Below are 16,520 nucleotides of genomic sequence, written 5' to 3'. Positions count from 1 at the left end.
TTTTTGGCTGATTTGGAGTTAGTTCCATATACTTTTCCATTATTAAGGTGTGTATAACTATATTAATGTTATATATACAATTATATATGGGAGATGTTCATTGTGTATGTAATGATATTATTGGTGTTAAAATAAAATTAAAGAAGGAAGGCTTAATTAAGTAATTAATTAATTTAGCTTCACCATAGTCCATAGGGACCGGGAATCTTAATTCTTGAATAATATATGTAGAGGTAGCATGTGTTTGATATGAAATTGAATCCAAAAGGATTAAAAATTTTGGGATGATCAGTGATCAGGGGGTAAAGGTGGTTGGGGTGGTCCTATATATATATGGTGCTTGTGGATAGGTGGGGTCCTTGTGGAGTTTCGTGTGACAAGACCATGTGACTAGGTACATAACTCATGGGGTGCTTCTTGTTTGGATATGACGATGTTTGTGTCTTTCTGCTGTTTGCACACGATTAAATTAAATAATGGATAAGGGTAAATAGGATCCGTTTTGTTCTTTATGCTAGTATGTTGTATGTTGCATGAAGTGGTGTCAGCAATTAAAGGAACTCGCCCCTTTAATTTTGTCCATTAGAGGAGGATCTGTTTTTTTGTGAATTATTGGGACCAAGAAGGTTTTGGAGATTTAACTTGGATTATGATTAACAAGAGGCTTATGTGTGTGTTTGTATATATATTAATATATAGACCTCACTAAGAATGTTATTGATTTAGGAATGTTTTCATGCACACTAGGCATGTTCAGTTTAGAACAACTTTTTCTGTACTTTGATATAGTGTTAGTTCCCTAACGTTACTCATTATATATCATGTTCGCTTTTAACAAAATACATATTGAGTTAGGTGACTATTTGTATGAAAATGTTTGATTATAAAGATAATAGTAAAAAATAATTAGATAGTTCGACACTTAATTAAATGGACTATTCTTAGTAGTTATTGAATTAGTTAACGATTTTTTTATCAAACAAACTAAAATGCCGTTGCGATGTGTGATTTGTGAACTTTTTTTTTCTGGGACACGTTGTGAACTTGCATGGGAATGAAGAACTCAAGAACAACCAGCCAGCCGTCCAAGAAGATGACAAAATTAGAACCTTTGGGTGGGAAAAAAGAGGAATGAAAATGGATTGTAGCTTCTTTTATTTTTGGGTTAACAGTGGATTGAAACTTTGGGGTTCAGAATATTAGCAAAGGCCCAAAGAGAAGATGGACTTGTGCCAGGTGTTTAAACCCAATATATATTCAAACCATTACTTTGAAGTCCCATGACAAAAAAAAACTTTGAAGGCCCAATATATGGTCATTGTTGGAGTTATATGACAAACAATTCCATGATCTAGCTCTGCCTAGGGAGCTCTTTTCTCTCAACAGGAGAGTACTCATAGAACACACTCATAGAACACCAGGTTCTTTTCCAAAAGGGAGTGTTTTTAATCTGTTAAACCTTATAAACCAGACCCTCACACCATACTTATATCCATTAAGCCATCAAAACTCCGTGTAACCTGAAATATACAAAAACCAAAAGATTAGCAACCGATAATATGAACAACATAGAAAGAAAAGTTATCAAGCTTAACAAGTCGAGAGAACTGGGGTACAAGAAGGATTGTTTGAATATGGTGGAAAAGATAATAAATGAGAAAGAGGTAAGCTTCAAAACATGTAAAAATACGTTATTGGAAATGTGGAAAAATTCATAAGGAATTGCAGTCACTGACATTGGGCAGAAGATGTTGTTCAGCTTTAAAGACAGGAAGAGAGGGTTGCAGATGATCCAGAATGGTCCTTGGAATGTCAGAGAAAATCTAGTCAATCTCAGATTATGGATGGAGGGTGAATCAGTTTTTGAAGTTGATCATGACTTTATGGAATTCTGGATTCAAGTTCATGGCATTCCTCTTGATCACATGAATAAGGAGACAGGAATCTTGATAGGAGGAATGCTGGGGGTTTTGGCTGAGGCTGAAGACCTAAAGGTGAATGGCGTTCTTAGGAGATCATTCTCAAGGATCAGAGTCAGCATCAATATAACCAAGGCCTTGCTTACTGGCTTCTGGTTAGAAAGAGAAGAGATGCCACCATTATGGGTTTTCTTCAAATATGAGAGGCTGCCGAATAGTTACTGCTTTAACTGTGGAATATTAGGGCATGAGAAAAAAACATGCAAGAATCTAACAGTTATGGCATGCTGGGACCTAACAAAGAGGAAGTACTCACCAGGACTAAGAGTCAGCCAAGTACGACCAGTTTCAGCCATGGGAGGAGAAAGTTCAAAACAACAGGGATGGAGGGAAGAGGAGGAAGAGCAGGCGCGTGTTCCACACAGTCTTAGAAGAGAGAGTGATGCGAAATGAAACACATAAGAAAGCNAGGAAAGAAAGCGTATGGGAAAACCAAACAAGGAGAGAAGAAGAAATGACTGAAGCAGGGGAGCAGGTGGAAGAAGTATGAAAAATCCCTAATTTTCAGGGATATGAAGATATGCAGCATGATTTAAGGGCAGCTCACAAGTTTAAAAATGTGATTAGAGAGATAAGAGAGAGGTATAATGAATGGGCTTACATCAAACAGGCCCAAAAGGGAGAGAAGGGGAAGGAAGTTCAGGAAGTGGGTATACATGGGCAAAAAAAGGATGTTGGGCCCAATATTTTGGCAGATCAAATACAAGAGTGGAATGGAAGAGAAAACATTTTTGAGATAGATGGGAGGGCTGGAAAAAATGCAAATAAATTAAAAGAAGCTGGGCTAACTCTTTATGCAATAGAAGAGGGGGAAGTCAACAGCTACAAAAAAGAAGATTGGAAGTGTGCCCAGAAAAAAGAAGGAGAAAAGAAAACTATAGGTCAGCAACTAAAAAGACTCATGACAGCCAAGAAGAAGGAAAAACATGAAAATATTGATAGGGAATGGATAAACGAGGATCAAGGAAGGATAAAAAGAGGTGATGGAGAAGAAATATTTAGGAAGATTTCTATGGAAGTACAGAGGATAGAAAAGGCATTTGTGGAGCAGCAAAAAAACAGGGGTGATAACGCCTACTATGTAGAACTAGCAAGTGATGAAGATGAAGATGAAGATGATGGGAAGAAAGCTCCTACTGAATGATGGGAAGAAAGCTCCTACCGAATGGGAGACACAATTAGCAAAAAAGATGGAACTGGAGCTGAGTTTGAAAAGGAAAAGAGAGAATAAACATGTGCTAATGCTTACTAATGAGGAATGGAAGGAGGATCAAGAGGTCAGGATGCCTAAGAAGATAAAGAACAACAGCAATACACTGGAAAGAGGGGAGTATGACTTATCTCTGAATGCTTCTAGTCAGTTTAAGGGATTACAAATGGCTAAGGAGGCGGGCCTTAGCATGCCCCACCCTCAGCCATGAGTATCATTAGCTGGAATTGTCGGGGAATTGCGGCTGGCCCGACAATATCCGAATTATATAATCTATGTAAAAAAGTAAAGCCGCTCATAGTGTTTCTTATGGAAACTAGGGCTAGGCAAGATAAAATGATTAGGATAAAAAGAAGGCTTCATTTTGATAATATGTTTTGTGTAGAACTCCGGGGCTTGTCCAGTGGGTTATGTTTGTTATGGAAAGCTAATGCCAATATTAATGTTTATGAGTGGTGTGACAATTTTATTAAAGCTAGGATTAATATGAATAATGATTTGAGTTGGCAGGGTATCTTTGTGTATGAAAATCCAGTTTTTCAAAGAAGAAGAAAACTTTGGAAGGAACTCACGGAAAGCAATATGAATAGGGAAGAACCCCAAATCTTTTTGGGCGATTTCAATGATGTTCTAAGTCAAGACGAAAAGGTGGGCATTCATCCGCAACTTAGGATCTATTTAGAAACCTTTAGAAGATTTGTGGATGATAATGGCTTAATAGATGTGGACCTCAAAGGGAGTAAGTTTACATGGTTTAGTAATCCAAGAAATAACATCATCACTAAGGAAAAGTTGGATAGGGTAATGGTGAACTGGAAATGGATGCAAATATACCAAAATGCTATGTTGAAAGCTTCACCGGCTATAAGTTCGGATCACTGCACTTTAATTTTGAAAACACAGTCGCTGGTCCGGATAAAGAAAGAATTCATGTTTGAGGCCTTTTGGGCAGAGCATGAGGAGTGTAAGGAAGTAATCAAGCGGAGTTGGCATTTGGAATTAGTTTGTAAGAAAGAGAAATAGATGCAAGAGGGAGTTAACAGAATGGAGTAGGAGGAAATTTAAGAGAGCAAACAAAGAAATTGAAAGAAAGAAAATAGAACTACAACACATTCAAAAATCTGATATGTCAGAAAGTGAACAGAGGAGAGCAAATGAGCTGAAAAGTCAAATCTCAGAGTTATGGAAGCAGGAAGAGAAGTATTGGGGACAAAGATTAAGGCTGAAATGGTTAAAATGGGGAGATAGGAATACAGCTTTCTTTCATGCTATAACGATCCACCGAAGAAATAGAAATAGAATTGATCAATTGAGAAATGAATCAGGACAATAGATTCAAGGAGAGGACAATATAATGAGACTAGTGGAAGGATATTTTACCAAGCTGTACACATCTATTGGGGCCAAAAACATGGAGGAGTGCATAAGAGAGATACCTAGGAGAGTCACTAGAGAGATGAATGAAGAATTGATGGCAAAGATCAAGGATGAGGAAATAAAGGAGGCAACCTTCAGTATGGGGGGCTTAAAGGCGCCGGGCCCAGATGGTTTAAATGGGTTATTTTTTCAGAAACATTGGGATATATTGAGTAAAGAAGTATGTGGAATAGTCAAACAATTTTTTGAAGAAGGTATCATACCGGAAGATTTAAGTGAGACAACAGTTGTTTTGATTCCCCAAATTAGTCAACCAGAAAGCTTAAATCACCTTAGACCCATAAGTTATTGCAATTTTGTGTACAAGATTATAACTAGGGTCTTAGTAGGAAGGTTAAGAAAAGTGTTATATGATATCATTTCTCCGGTTCAAAGTACTTTTGTGAAAGGTAGACTTATACAAGATAATATAATTATAGTTCAAGAAGCTTTCCACAAATTGAGCAAAAGATTTAGCCATCAAATTAGACATAAATAAGGCATATGACAGATTGGAATGGAATTTTTTGGAAAAGGGTCTTGGAAGCTTCGATTTTTGTAACGAGTGTGTTAAGTTGATGATGAACTGTGTGAAGAGTGTTAGTTATAGGTTCAAGATAAATGGAAAGTTGTCCAAAAGAATCGGTCCTCAAAGAGGGCTTAGATAGGGAGATCATCTATCACCCTATCTCTTTATTTTGGCTACTGAAAGCTTTACTATACTCATGGAAAAGGCTGCGAGAGATAATCTAATTTCAGGAATTAGATTAGCTCCCACAGCGCCGCCTATCACTCATCTTCTATTTGCTGATGATTGTATCATTTTTACAGGGGCGCAAGAAGATGAGATCTATCAACTCATTCAGATTATAAACAAATATACAGAGGCATCAGGACAAATAATCAACACTGAGAAGTCCGGGTTGATTTTTGGAAGTCAGTTACCTATCCAGAGTAGGGTGAACATAGAGGAGATCACGGGCATGGTGTCGTGGGAAGACCCCAGAAGATATCTAGGACTGCCAGCGAGATGGAAAAGATAAAAAAAATAAAGCACTGGAATGGATAGAGGAGAAAATACTAGATAAAATGCAGGATGGAAAGAAAAATTATTAAATCAAGCTGGTAAGGAGGTCTTGATAAAAGCAGTAATACAGGCAATTTCAATCCATGCTATTAATGTCATTAAATTTTCAATATCCTTCTGCAAAAGAATCGAAGCAGCAACAACCAGATTTTGGTGGTCGAATAATGAAAAAGAAAGAAACATTCATTGGAGCACCAATTAGCCTAATTAATAGAAGGGATCATTTTGTCTGGCCGTATAGGAGCGATGGAGAATACTCAGTTAGAACAGGCTACCACAACGCGAAGGAGGAAAAAGATGCCATAGAGGAGAGCAGATTAAGCAAAGCATCAACAAGTCAGAATCTGCGAAAGGTTTGGGAGACAATTTGGAGGCTATTGGTACCACAAAAGGTAAGAATGTTCTTATGGAAAGCAATACACGGAATTCTGCCAGTAAATGCTAGCTTGTATCATAGGAAAATAGCAAAAACATTGTTATGCAATATATGCTAGCAAGCGGATGAAACTGTTGAACATGCATTATTGTTATGCCCATGGACTAGAGCTGTGTGGTTCAGATCTAGCTTACAAGTTTTGCCTACGGTTCATAATGTGACATCTTTTGGGAGTTGGGTGATGGATACAATTGAAAAGATCAAAAGGGAGACTGGGAAGGACCAGAAAAATATTTTATGCAAATTGGGATGTGTGTGTTGGTGCATATGGAAAGGGAGAAACTAGCACATATTTCAGCAATCACATGTCAAACCAGAAAAAGTAATATTCACTTCAGAACATCTAGCAGCAGAAGTTTATAATGCAATTGAGAAAATTAACAATGAAAATATATCAGGAGCAGGCAGGAGCACAAAGAAGAAGAGAGTTACCTGGAGGCCTTCGCCCAAGGATTGGTTAAAGGTGAACACTGATGCGGCTTTTCACAGGAAAACATGCATGGCAGCTTCAGCAGTGGTAGCCAGGGACTAGTGAGGAAAAATGGTCTCAGGGTTAACAACAACTTTCAAGTCAACATCATGTTTAGCAGCAGAAGCTCAAGCATACAGAGAAGCACTCATTCTTATTAAAAATATTCAGCTAGAAAAATGCATAATAGAAACAGATTGCTTACCTCTGGTTCAAGCAATTAAGGCAAAAACTTCTTTGGCAGAGGCAGATGCAATCATCAGAGACATTCTCCATCTGCTGAATGAGGCTCCAGACGTGGGAGTTACCTGGACTCCAAGAGACGGCAACAACTTAGCTCACCAACTGGCAGCAATGGCAGCGGGGAATGGATTCCAGAGGCAGTGGATCGTCAATCCACCTGCTCAAATTAAGAATACAATCAGAACAGAAGATCAGAGACATTCTCCATCTGCTGAATGAGGCTCCAGACGTGGGAGTTACCTGGACTCCAAGAGACGGCAACAACTTAGCTCACCAACTGGCAGCAATGGCAGCGGGGAATGGATTCCAGAGGCAGTGGATCGTCAATCCACCTGCTCAAATTAAGAATACAATCAGAATAGAAGCAGGGTTCGCAACACTTTAGCAGGAGCAAAATATACAGAATCATACCAATTTGGTTCCAATTTCAACAAGCCATCAAAGACAACACAGAGAAGAGATTTTACCTGGGAGGGTGGGTGTTGAACCAGGGGAAAGTGAAGAAGCTGGAGTGGATGATCAGACTCGAGCATTTGTAATGCTTGGGTCAGAAATTGGGAGCTACAACGAACCAACAGAGACAGGGAGAAGGACCCTTGGTAGAAGTCGCTGGCAGCCTCAATGCAACTAGGGAGGTGCCACGGGAGGGGACGATAGGAGTTACCACAGGGCAGGAGTAGGACTTTCCTTAGAGAAATGGGCAAAGCACCTCAGGGAGAACAGAACCACTTGTGCTTTGGAGCGAGGAAGCAACAAGCCAGGGGAAGCCCAAATGGCCACCATTGAAGACGAGGAGCAGCCTTCTCAAAGCAGAGGACACACAGCTTCGATGACCTTGAGAAATCAGCAGCTGCAAAATCTGACTGAAGCCACTTATGAGGGTCTGGGAGCTCGTTTCATTCACATGCAGCAATAGGCTCAAGCTTTGGAAGATCTTTGGTCGAAGGTGAAGGAGAAGAAGAGAGGATCGGGGTCGGTTTGGGGTGAGTCTCTGTGTGGTTAGTTCTTCGGGTCGGGTTAAGTTCTGATTGTGTGGGCCGGGTCGTTTCTTTTGGCCTTAGGCCATGTCCAAAAAAAAAAAAAAACAATTCCATGAACTGAGTGACGGCAGGAAATGTTTGGGAGGTCAAGAGATCTAATTAGGCTGCTCTAGCGGACATCTCCACGCTCCAGGTGACAGTGCAGATAGCTGAGGCAGAGCTTGGCATTGAGGTAGAGAGGGGACACCATGGTTGCTGCATTGCCGGAGGAGTTTGCTAAGGTGGACTGCTCGCCGGATCAGCAGAGGAGTCATAGTCTCCGAGGCAGCAAAAGTAATCCGAGCTAGCGTTGGCCTTGGAGTCGGAACGGTATGGTCGGAGTTTCGCGGTAGAGCTTGAGTAGGGATAGAATGCACTTTCCGGCGAAGCTTGCACCGAACCAGAAGGCGATGTTGTTGTCTATAGGCATGGGGGTGAGTGGCCAGGGGTCGGGCTTGTATGGTGAAGATGTGCAAACGACTACCCCGAACGTAATCGTCGCAACTGAAAGGTTGTGATGAGGTGTTGTAATCAAAGCGATGAAGTGCCTTTGCGGAACTGGATTGCTGATGCTGGAAGGCAGAGGGTGTGGGCGGCACCCTTGAGGTTACAGTTTGCCTGATGTAATGGACACGATTCGACTGCGGTGTCGCACCAACAACTGAAGAGCCATGATGCCGTCACTAGTGCAGACGATAGTCGTGGGTGAATTTATTCAGGTTGTCACGGCTGCGCCACCATGCTGAGGATTTGAAGCTGCTGCTATGGTTAACAGGTGCAGCGCCTTTCGCACAATGAGGATAGACGTGGGTGTGTTTTGGGTTTTGTTTTGGACCTGGGCTTTTGTTGGTCCTGGTCGTCGTCCAAAAAAAATAAAAAAAACAATTCCATGATCAACTAATTTGGTCGAGTGGTCAGTTCACTCATCCGTTTAAGTAAGTATTAAGGATTCAAATCTTACTTTATATATGTAGTAATTTATTGACCAACAACAAACTCTTTGTTTCACGACGAATTAGTCTTTGACCTATCAGGATAGACGATACCGTGAAAAAAAAAATTTCAAGACCAAAAAAATATGACTTAAACAATTTGTTAAAAGTTGACTATTTTCATAAAGTTAGTAGCAAATTCCATATAATATTGATGACTGAATTCCAAAAAGTATTTAGCGTATTGTCGCAAGTTGCTTGGAACCGTGACATGTCACATTAGACCTTAGGCAGTGTTTGGTTGTTGTCTCAAAAAAATAGAGACATAGACACAAAGACACAAATACACATGAACACAAAGATACACAAATTTTATAACATGTTTGGTGATAGTACACAAGACACATGTATTTAATTTAAAAGTCCATTTTATCCCCAAACTAAAACAACTCAAGTGTTAAAGATAAAGGACAATGGTTGGAATTTTAAAAAATAATTAGGAATAGAATTGAAAAAATCTGTGTCTCATGGGTTGTGTCTTAGTATCACAGTTTGAAAGAGATACACTAAATATATGTCTTTTATGTGCATCTATGTGTAACCGTGTCTTTTAAAATTTTATGTCTCAGCAAACAAACGGTGTACACGTACCACCATGTCCATGTCTTTGATGGACATGGACATTAACCAAACAGAGCCTTAGTGTTTGTCGGAGCGGTGGGATGTTACTTTCTATATCATTTAATTTAAGGTGGACACACACTTAACACTTGGTATACGGATCTTGCTTTTATGGATTTCATGTTTATGCAGATTTCTCCTTTTTTCGTTCTTCAATCAATTCCTTCCCAAACTACTGAAACAACCCTATCTCCCATTCATTCATTTATTTACTTTTACACTCCTAAATTCAATAACACTGCTACTCCAATTAACTAAAATTATTTTTTCTCATTTATTTCTTATCCACATACCATTTCAAAAATATATGAATAAAAGCACTAATATAATGAGTAAAAAATGATAAAAAACTATTACTACAACAGATATTATTATATTATAATAGAAAAATCTAAAATCTTATAAAAAAAATTTCGACTATTAATTCTTTGATGTAAGACTATTTTTTAAGAGAAAATGACAAATAGGTCCCTGACCGTTTGCCCTGCGGATATGTTTGTCTTGGACCATTGAAAAATACTTTTAAGTCTCTAACCTTTACAAAATTTGGACGGATCAGTTCCTGACGGAGACATTTGGACGGATCAGTCCCTGACAGAGGCATTTAGACAAAATGACTAATTCATCTAAATTTTGTGAAAATCAGGAACTTAAAAGTATTTTTCAATAGTTAAAAACAAAAATATTGACGAGGCAAAATGTTAGGGACTTATTTGTCCTTTTCTCATTTTTTAAGTATCGGTCTATGAAACTCAATTTATATGTAATAATTTGTAGTCCGATAGTAAAAAATTGAATAGTTGAAGAACAAGTTAATTAGTTAAAAAAAGTTCAATTGTTCCTTGTACATAGAATAACAATGGCATGGTGCTACTATTGGAAGAGTCGTCTCTTTCTTAAACTGTTGAACAAAAATTAAAAGTGGAGCCGTGGAGGTTTTTCATTTTTCATATTCAATGATGCGCATCCATGTCTCATGTTTTCAGCAAATAAGAACACATTGAAAAGTATCTACCGAAACCGCAATCGTTTTCACCATTATTTTCAACGCATGACATTTAACATAGACTATGCTGCCTGAATCAAATTATAACCAACTAGTTAAAAAATAGAGAAAAATTTAAAATAGTCCCTAACATTTATTTTAAAAGACAACGAAGTCCTTGACAAAAAAAATTTAATCCGATTTATGACAATTATCTCGAAGGGACAACGAGGTTCCTGTGCCAAAAAAAGTCAATGTTATTTTTTTTTTACACGGAGACTAATCAATCAAAAAAAAAAGATCAAGACCAAATTTAGTATTTTTTTTTTTGGATATCGTTGTCCTTTCGAAATAATTATTAGGGACAGATAGGGTATTCCCTCAAAATAGAGAAAAATAAACTGAGTTGGCTTATGCTATAGTTAGTTCCTAGAGTTTCTCTTCTCGCAACAAAACAACTTTGAAATATAATTAAAAAAACGACGTTTAGAGGTAACAAGGTTCTCCGAAAGCGAGGGATATTTTTTGGTACTCAAACGTGTTTGTGATACTCATTATTTGCTGAAAATGTGGCTCTCAAATGTATTCTATGGTTTTCAAGTAATGAATTATATATTAGCTGAATGTTAAATTGAGAGAAGCATTTATATGAAAGGAAAAAATGTACTATTAATATAATGGTAAATCATATTTAATACGTATTTTAAGAGCATGCAAAAATTGAAAGCAATTTAATTACCTAACTCTTCTCTTTTCTAATTTGTTTAATTTTTTTTTGTTGATTTTATGGTGGAGTCTGGAATGGAATAATAATAAAGAGAAGAACTAAGACTAAGTTGCACGTTGTGGCGGAGTGAGAGTCACATAAAGTAATGGAAAATATTACTATTACATAACCCTCCCTCGGTCCCTTACTCCACACAACCAAACCAAACTAAACACTTTGTTGTGTTGTGTTGTGTTGTGTGTGTTTCCTCGTTTGTCTGTCTCTTGAGCTTCAACAACCACAATGGTGAGCTTGAAAGGGGGAACAAGGCCACCATGGGTGGGGCTGGGAGCTTCCGTGTGGGTTCAGGTGGCATCGGGAAATGGTTACACTTTCCCGCTCTATTCCCACTCTTTGAAGTCTGTCATGGGCTTCAACCAGCAGCAACTCACTCTCCTCGGTGTTGCCAACGACATCGGCGAGAATGTTGGTATTCTTCCTGGCCTTGCTTCCAACCACTTCCCTCCATGGCTTCTCCTCTTCATCGGTGCTCTCTTCTCCTTCATTGGCTACGGCCTTCTCTGGCTCCCCCTCAGCCACACCCTCTCTTCTCTTCCCTACGCCTTGGTAACTCTCTCTCTTTCTTTCTTTCACATTTTTTTTGTGTTAGGTAGAATATTCCTTAGTATCTTAAATGGAGAATCTTTTTATATTTTTCTTGATTTCATTATTAATTAACATGTAATCTTAGATTAATTCAATCTGTTGATCTAGGTCTTTATTATTATTGTTCTATTGCATGTGTTGCAGCTATGGTTTTCCCTGGTTGTTGCAACCAACAGTTGTGCGTGGTTAACCACCGGGATTCTTGTAACCAACATGAGGAATTTCCCTATCAGCAGAGGCACGGTGGCCGGAATCCTCAAAGGGTACGGCGGCCTCAGCGCCGCCGTCTTTACTCAAATCTACGGGATAGTTCTTCACAATTCATCCTCCAATTTCCTCTTGTTCCTTGCAATTGGTATCCCTGCTGTGTGCTTCAGCATGATGTTTCTTGTTAGGCCTTGCACTCCACTTTCCACTGAAGATTCCAAAGAGAAAGGGCATTTTCTGTTCATCCAAGCTTCAAGTGTGGTATTGGGTTTATACATTCTTGCCACAAACATATTTGGTGACATTCTCCGCTTGAGTAGTGCACTTTCCTACCTCTTGGTGGCTCTCATGATTCTACTCCTCATGGCTCCACTTGCTATCCCTATCAAGATGACACTCTGTCCCAAAACAGGATCCACCCGATCACAAACACCTAATGCCTCCTCAGAACGTTTGGCCAAAGAAGACAACACCGAGCCGCTGCTGGCGTCTTCCTCGGCCAGTGGCCTCGGAAGCTTCTACGACACGGATCCCTCGGCCGAGGTGGCAATGCTTCTGGCCGTGGGCGAGGGAGCCGTGAAGAAGAAGAGAAGGCCTAAAAGAGGGGAAGATTTTAAGTTCACAGAGGCAATAGTAAAGGCTGATTTCTGGCTACTGTTTTTCATTTACTTTGTTGGTGTTGGAACTGGGGTCACTGTAATCAACAATCTAGCACAAATTGGCATTGCACAAGGTGAGGATGATACCACTATCTTGTTGTCCCTTTTCAGCTTTTTCAACTTTGTTGGTCGCCTTGGTGGAGGAGTTCTTTCAGAACATTTTGTCAAGTGAGTGCAAATGTGGAATTGACTATTTTTTCTTTTCTTATTAATGATGTGACGATACATAATTGAATATCCGTGGTGTGGTGCAGAACGAAAACAATTCCGCGCACGGTTTGGATGACATGCACTCAGGTAATGATGATGATCCTATACATCCTGTTTGCATATGCTATCAATGGGGCCCTATACCCTGCCATTGCACTTCTTGGAATCTGCTATGGAGTGCAATTCACAGTGGTGATTCCAACTGTGTCTGAGCTTTTCGGTTTGGAGCACTTTGGGATGTTGAGCAACTTCATATTCATGGGGAATCCACTTGGTGCATTCCTCTTCTCAGCACTTCTAGCAGGTACTGTGTATGACAATGAGGCTACAAGGCAACAAAGCATGGGAATCATTCCTTCAAGTGCTTCTTGCTTGGGCCCTGATTGCTTTAAGATCACATTCCTCACACTTTCTGCTGTTTGTGCTGTTGGTGCCTTTGCTGGTACCATCTTGGCTGTAAGAATTAAGCCTGTTTACCAAATGCTTTATGCTGGTGGTTCTTTCAAGTTACCACAAACTTCTTCACTTCACTAATTCAAACAAAGATACACCTGTTTCCTGCTTCCCGGACATCATCATTGATCTACTACACAAACTACTTTTTGCTTCAACAAGTGTGGCCCTACTTCATCACTAGTGTATTTTGTTATTATAAAGTTTAGATGAATTTCGGTGTATGTTTTAGCATGCATGTTAGGTGGTCTCATTACTAAGAATTGACAAAGTTAAAATTGATGATCTTTATATGTACTCATAGGTGTGAATGGAATTTCTCTTAATCTATTATTAGATGCATTGAACGATGGACTATTGAGAATCGAGATCTGAAACTTTTACTTTAACTTTGTAAGATGGCATCATAGTGGAATCGTACTAGGTTGTCAGACCTTGCGAGAAAGTGAACAAATTTTTGAAGCATTCCCATTAATAATTAATTAAAGGAATTAAATGGATGTATATAAACAAGTGGTTTGAGAACCACCAAGAGAATAGATACAAGAAAATCACGACATTTAATATGATATAATTACTATATGATATAATTAGAATAATATAAAATCAAAAGGTGTTGCGGTCACTCACCAAAGTAAAAAAACAAACACAAAAATAAATCAAGTTGGTTTCAGATCTTGAAACAGTGTAGGCCAGAGAGTATGATCATCAACATCATCATCAACGTCAAAGTCAAAATCAAGCTTGTCACCGGGACTGAAGCCCAATGGGCTCTCATCGGGCTCAACGAGCCTACTTGCATCGGAGTTTCTAAGTATTGGCATTCTTGGGCTTCTATTCTCAGCCATGAGCCTTGCATCAAGAGGCCCAGACAATCTTGGGCCTCTTGTGAGCCTGCTATCCAGCACAGGCCTAATCGCAGACGAAGATCTCAAAGGGCTTCTATTAGTGTACACCATCATCCGGTCGTGCATCCTTCCATCCAACGGTCCAGATAGCTTGATGGCCTTGTTAGCAGGCGCCACTTTCTCGTGCATTCTTCCATCCAACGGCCCTGATAGCGCTATGGTCTTGCTTCGGTAAATCGGAGGCACCGGCAGTGCTGGCTTTTCCTTCTCTTCCTTCTCCTCACTGGCTTGATTCCTCATCACCATACCTTTCCATTTCCCTTGGTGCTCTATTTGCGGCGGTGGCTGAGGCATGTTCTTGAGGTTGACATCGTGGCCGTGAATCACAAGCTTGTTCATGCACTTCCTGAGGCATCTCTTGAGGACGGCGGAGAGCTTCTTGTTGGGACGGAGCGGCGGAGGCGGCGGTGGTAGGAGGTCTTGTTGTTGTTTCTTAACTAGCTTGAGAATCTCGAGCCTGTGCTTGGCAATGGAGATTCCCATGCTCTGGAGGAGCTCGTGGTTGAAGTGAGTGGCGTCTTCCAATTGGAGCTCGTTGCGGGCGAAAGTGAGGCCATAGTCGTAGATGAGAGAAGGATCAAGGGTTGTTCTTGAAAGCCAGGAGAACCAGTCCATGGATATGATCTCAGTATGTGATGGATATTGTGATGAGTATTTATTTATGTTGGTTTATGAGACCACACTATACACTTAATTGGTTTGTTTCATAATTTTAATGCAATTTGGATGGTAGTTGAGAGTGAGAGCGACAAGAGTGTACAATTTATTATGGCGTAAGGATATATAGGCTTACGCTCACGGGCATAGATACTGCTATGACTATGAGTAATGTAATCAGAATATTACTGCAGATTTTTAGAACCAACATGGTAGTTATGACGCACACAGCTCAAGAGGGGAATAATTAAAAACAAACTAACGCAGACCTAGCTAGGGGGTGTGGCAATTTGGCTAAATTTGTAAGAGGACAAGAATGAGGAAAGTGGTTAGTGGGCACGGAATGCGATAAGATGCTCCTATCCTGCTCTCTGCTCTTCCTCCCACTTGGACTTATCTCATACAATATGGAATTGGTCAGCAATGAATTGTGGAAAATGTGGGCGGGTCTTTATGGTAATAAAGGATACAGTTAGATTAAGAAAATGGCATGGCTAAAGGGGCCCAATAAAATGGAGTAGTTAATGCAAATCAATTTGGTAACCTACTACCCATGATCTAAGCAGAACTTTAATGTACCACTTACCTACTCCCTTCATTTATACAAACACCACAACATAATATAATGAATGGTAGCATTGTCTCAACTCATAAGAGGAGAACATGAATAGAACAAAATAATATGCAACATATATAGCATGGAACATTTTTACATTCTCACGTAAAAATATTTTATAGTGTGTGTCAAAGAAGAGAGAGTATTGCGGGAAAGGGGCAGTGAACGAAGTAAGTGTGAACTGGTAGGGGCAGGTTACTACTTACTACTACCCTAATTCAAAACAATTGATATATTATATGTTTCACATCAAAATTCGGCTGCACATGTTGTGGTCCATTCATCACCATCCATGTCATTGTCACTAATTCACTCATTTGGAGACACTACTCTGCAATTTGCAATTTACTTCAGCTTATTGTCGTTACTCGTTAGAGTAGTGACAGCTGTAGTTAGTTGTAAGTTTCTGTTGGAGATTAACTAACTTATCGCTGATTTCACCGGTGCTAAAGTTAGACCCAATAAAGAACTGACTATAATTAGCCAGAAAAATAAGTTAAGTCTAAAGGACCAAAAAAATAATCATGTTGAAGAAATGATAACCACTAACCAACTTTGGCAGTTGCAAAGGAACACAACGGCCACAAGTTTTGGCGCGTAATTCGTAGGGACCACAAGTTTTGGCACAAAACACACGCCTCTCTTTCTGTTTCAGTTTCAGTTTCAGTTTCAGAGTCTCAACCCGCAACATTGCCATGTATTCTCGCACCAGAACGTTGCCATTATCTCTCAGGCTCAGCACAAGGACTCTGTGCACCCAATCAGAGAGCTCCACGTCATCATCTTCGAGGCCCTTGGCTTCTCACAATAACCAGTTTGAATCTTTTCTTAGATCAATAGCTTCTGGCGTTGTGCTTCTTGGAACCAGCTTAGGCTATTGGTATTCCTCTTCTTCTCCTTCTCTCTACTCATTCGCCGATTATTCACGCGACGATCAGCTCCAGAAGAATCATGAGAACAAATCCAAGTTCTTGTTCAATG

The 16,520-nt window shown here is 39.6% G+C and overlaps 3 protein-coding genes across 3 annotated transcripts in view; 2 read left to right on the top strand and 1 right to left on the bottom strand.

Moving 5' to 3' along the window:
- Window positions 11,163-13,747, top strand: LOC107640686 (protein NUCLEAR FUSION DEFECTIVE 4). The gene is made up of 3 exons (XM_016344193.2): window positions 11,163-11,790; window positions 11,974-12,863; window positions 12,950-13,747. The coding sequence occupies exons 1-3, from the start codon at window positions 11,467-11,469 to the stop codon at window positions 13,437-13,439; spliced, it is 1,704 nt and encodes a 567-aa protein (XP_016199679.1). The 5' UTR covers window positions 11,163-11,466; the 3' UTR covers window positions 13,440-13,747.
- On the bottom strand, window positions 13,900-15,328 carry LOC107640695. The gene has a single exon (XM_016344202.2). It carries the CDS (start codon window positions 14,879-14,881, stop codon window positions 14,018-14,020), a length of 864 nt encoding a protein of 287 aa, XP_016199688.1. The 5' UTR covers window positions 14,882-15,328; the 3' UTR covers window positions 13,900-14,017.
- The window catches only part of LOC107640672 (calcium uptake protein, mitochondrial), a 2,568-nt gene continuing 2,116 nt past the window's right edge, over window positions 16,069-16,520 (top strand). Inside the window, exon 1 of the mRNA XM_016344178.2 lies at window positions 16,069-16,519. Within this exon, the coding sequence (XP_016199664.1) occupies window positions 16,235-16,519 (285 nt within the window). The 5' untranslated portion in view covers window positions 16,069-16,234. The remainder of the gene's footprint in view (window position 16,520) is intronic.

This window comes from Arachis ipaensis, chromosome B01 (assembly GCF_000816755.2).
Source record: "Arachis ipaensis cultivar K30076 chromosome B01, Araip1.1, whole genome shotgun sequence".
In the NCBI taxonomy this organism is placed as follows: Eukaryota; Viridiplantae; Streptophyta; class Magnoliopsida; order Fabales; family Fabaceae; genus Arachis; species Arachis ipaensis.
Note: the sequence above shows the minus strand (reverse complement) of the source record. Positions and strands in the feature narration are given on the sequence as shown.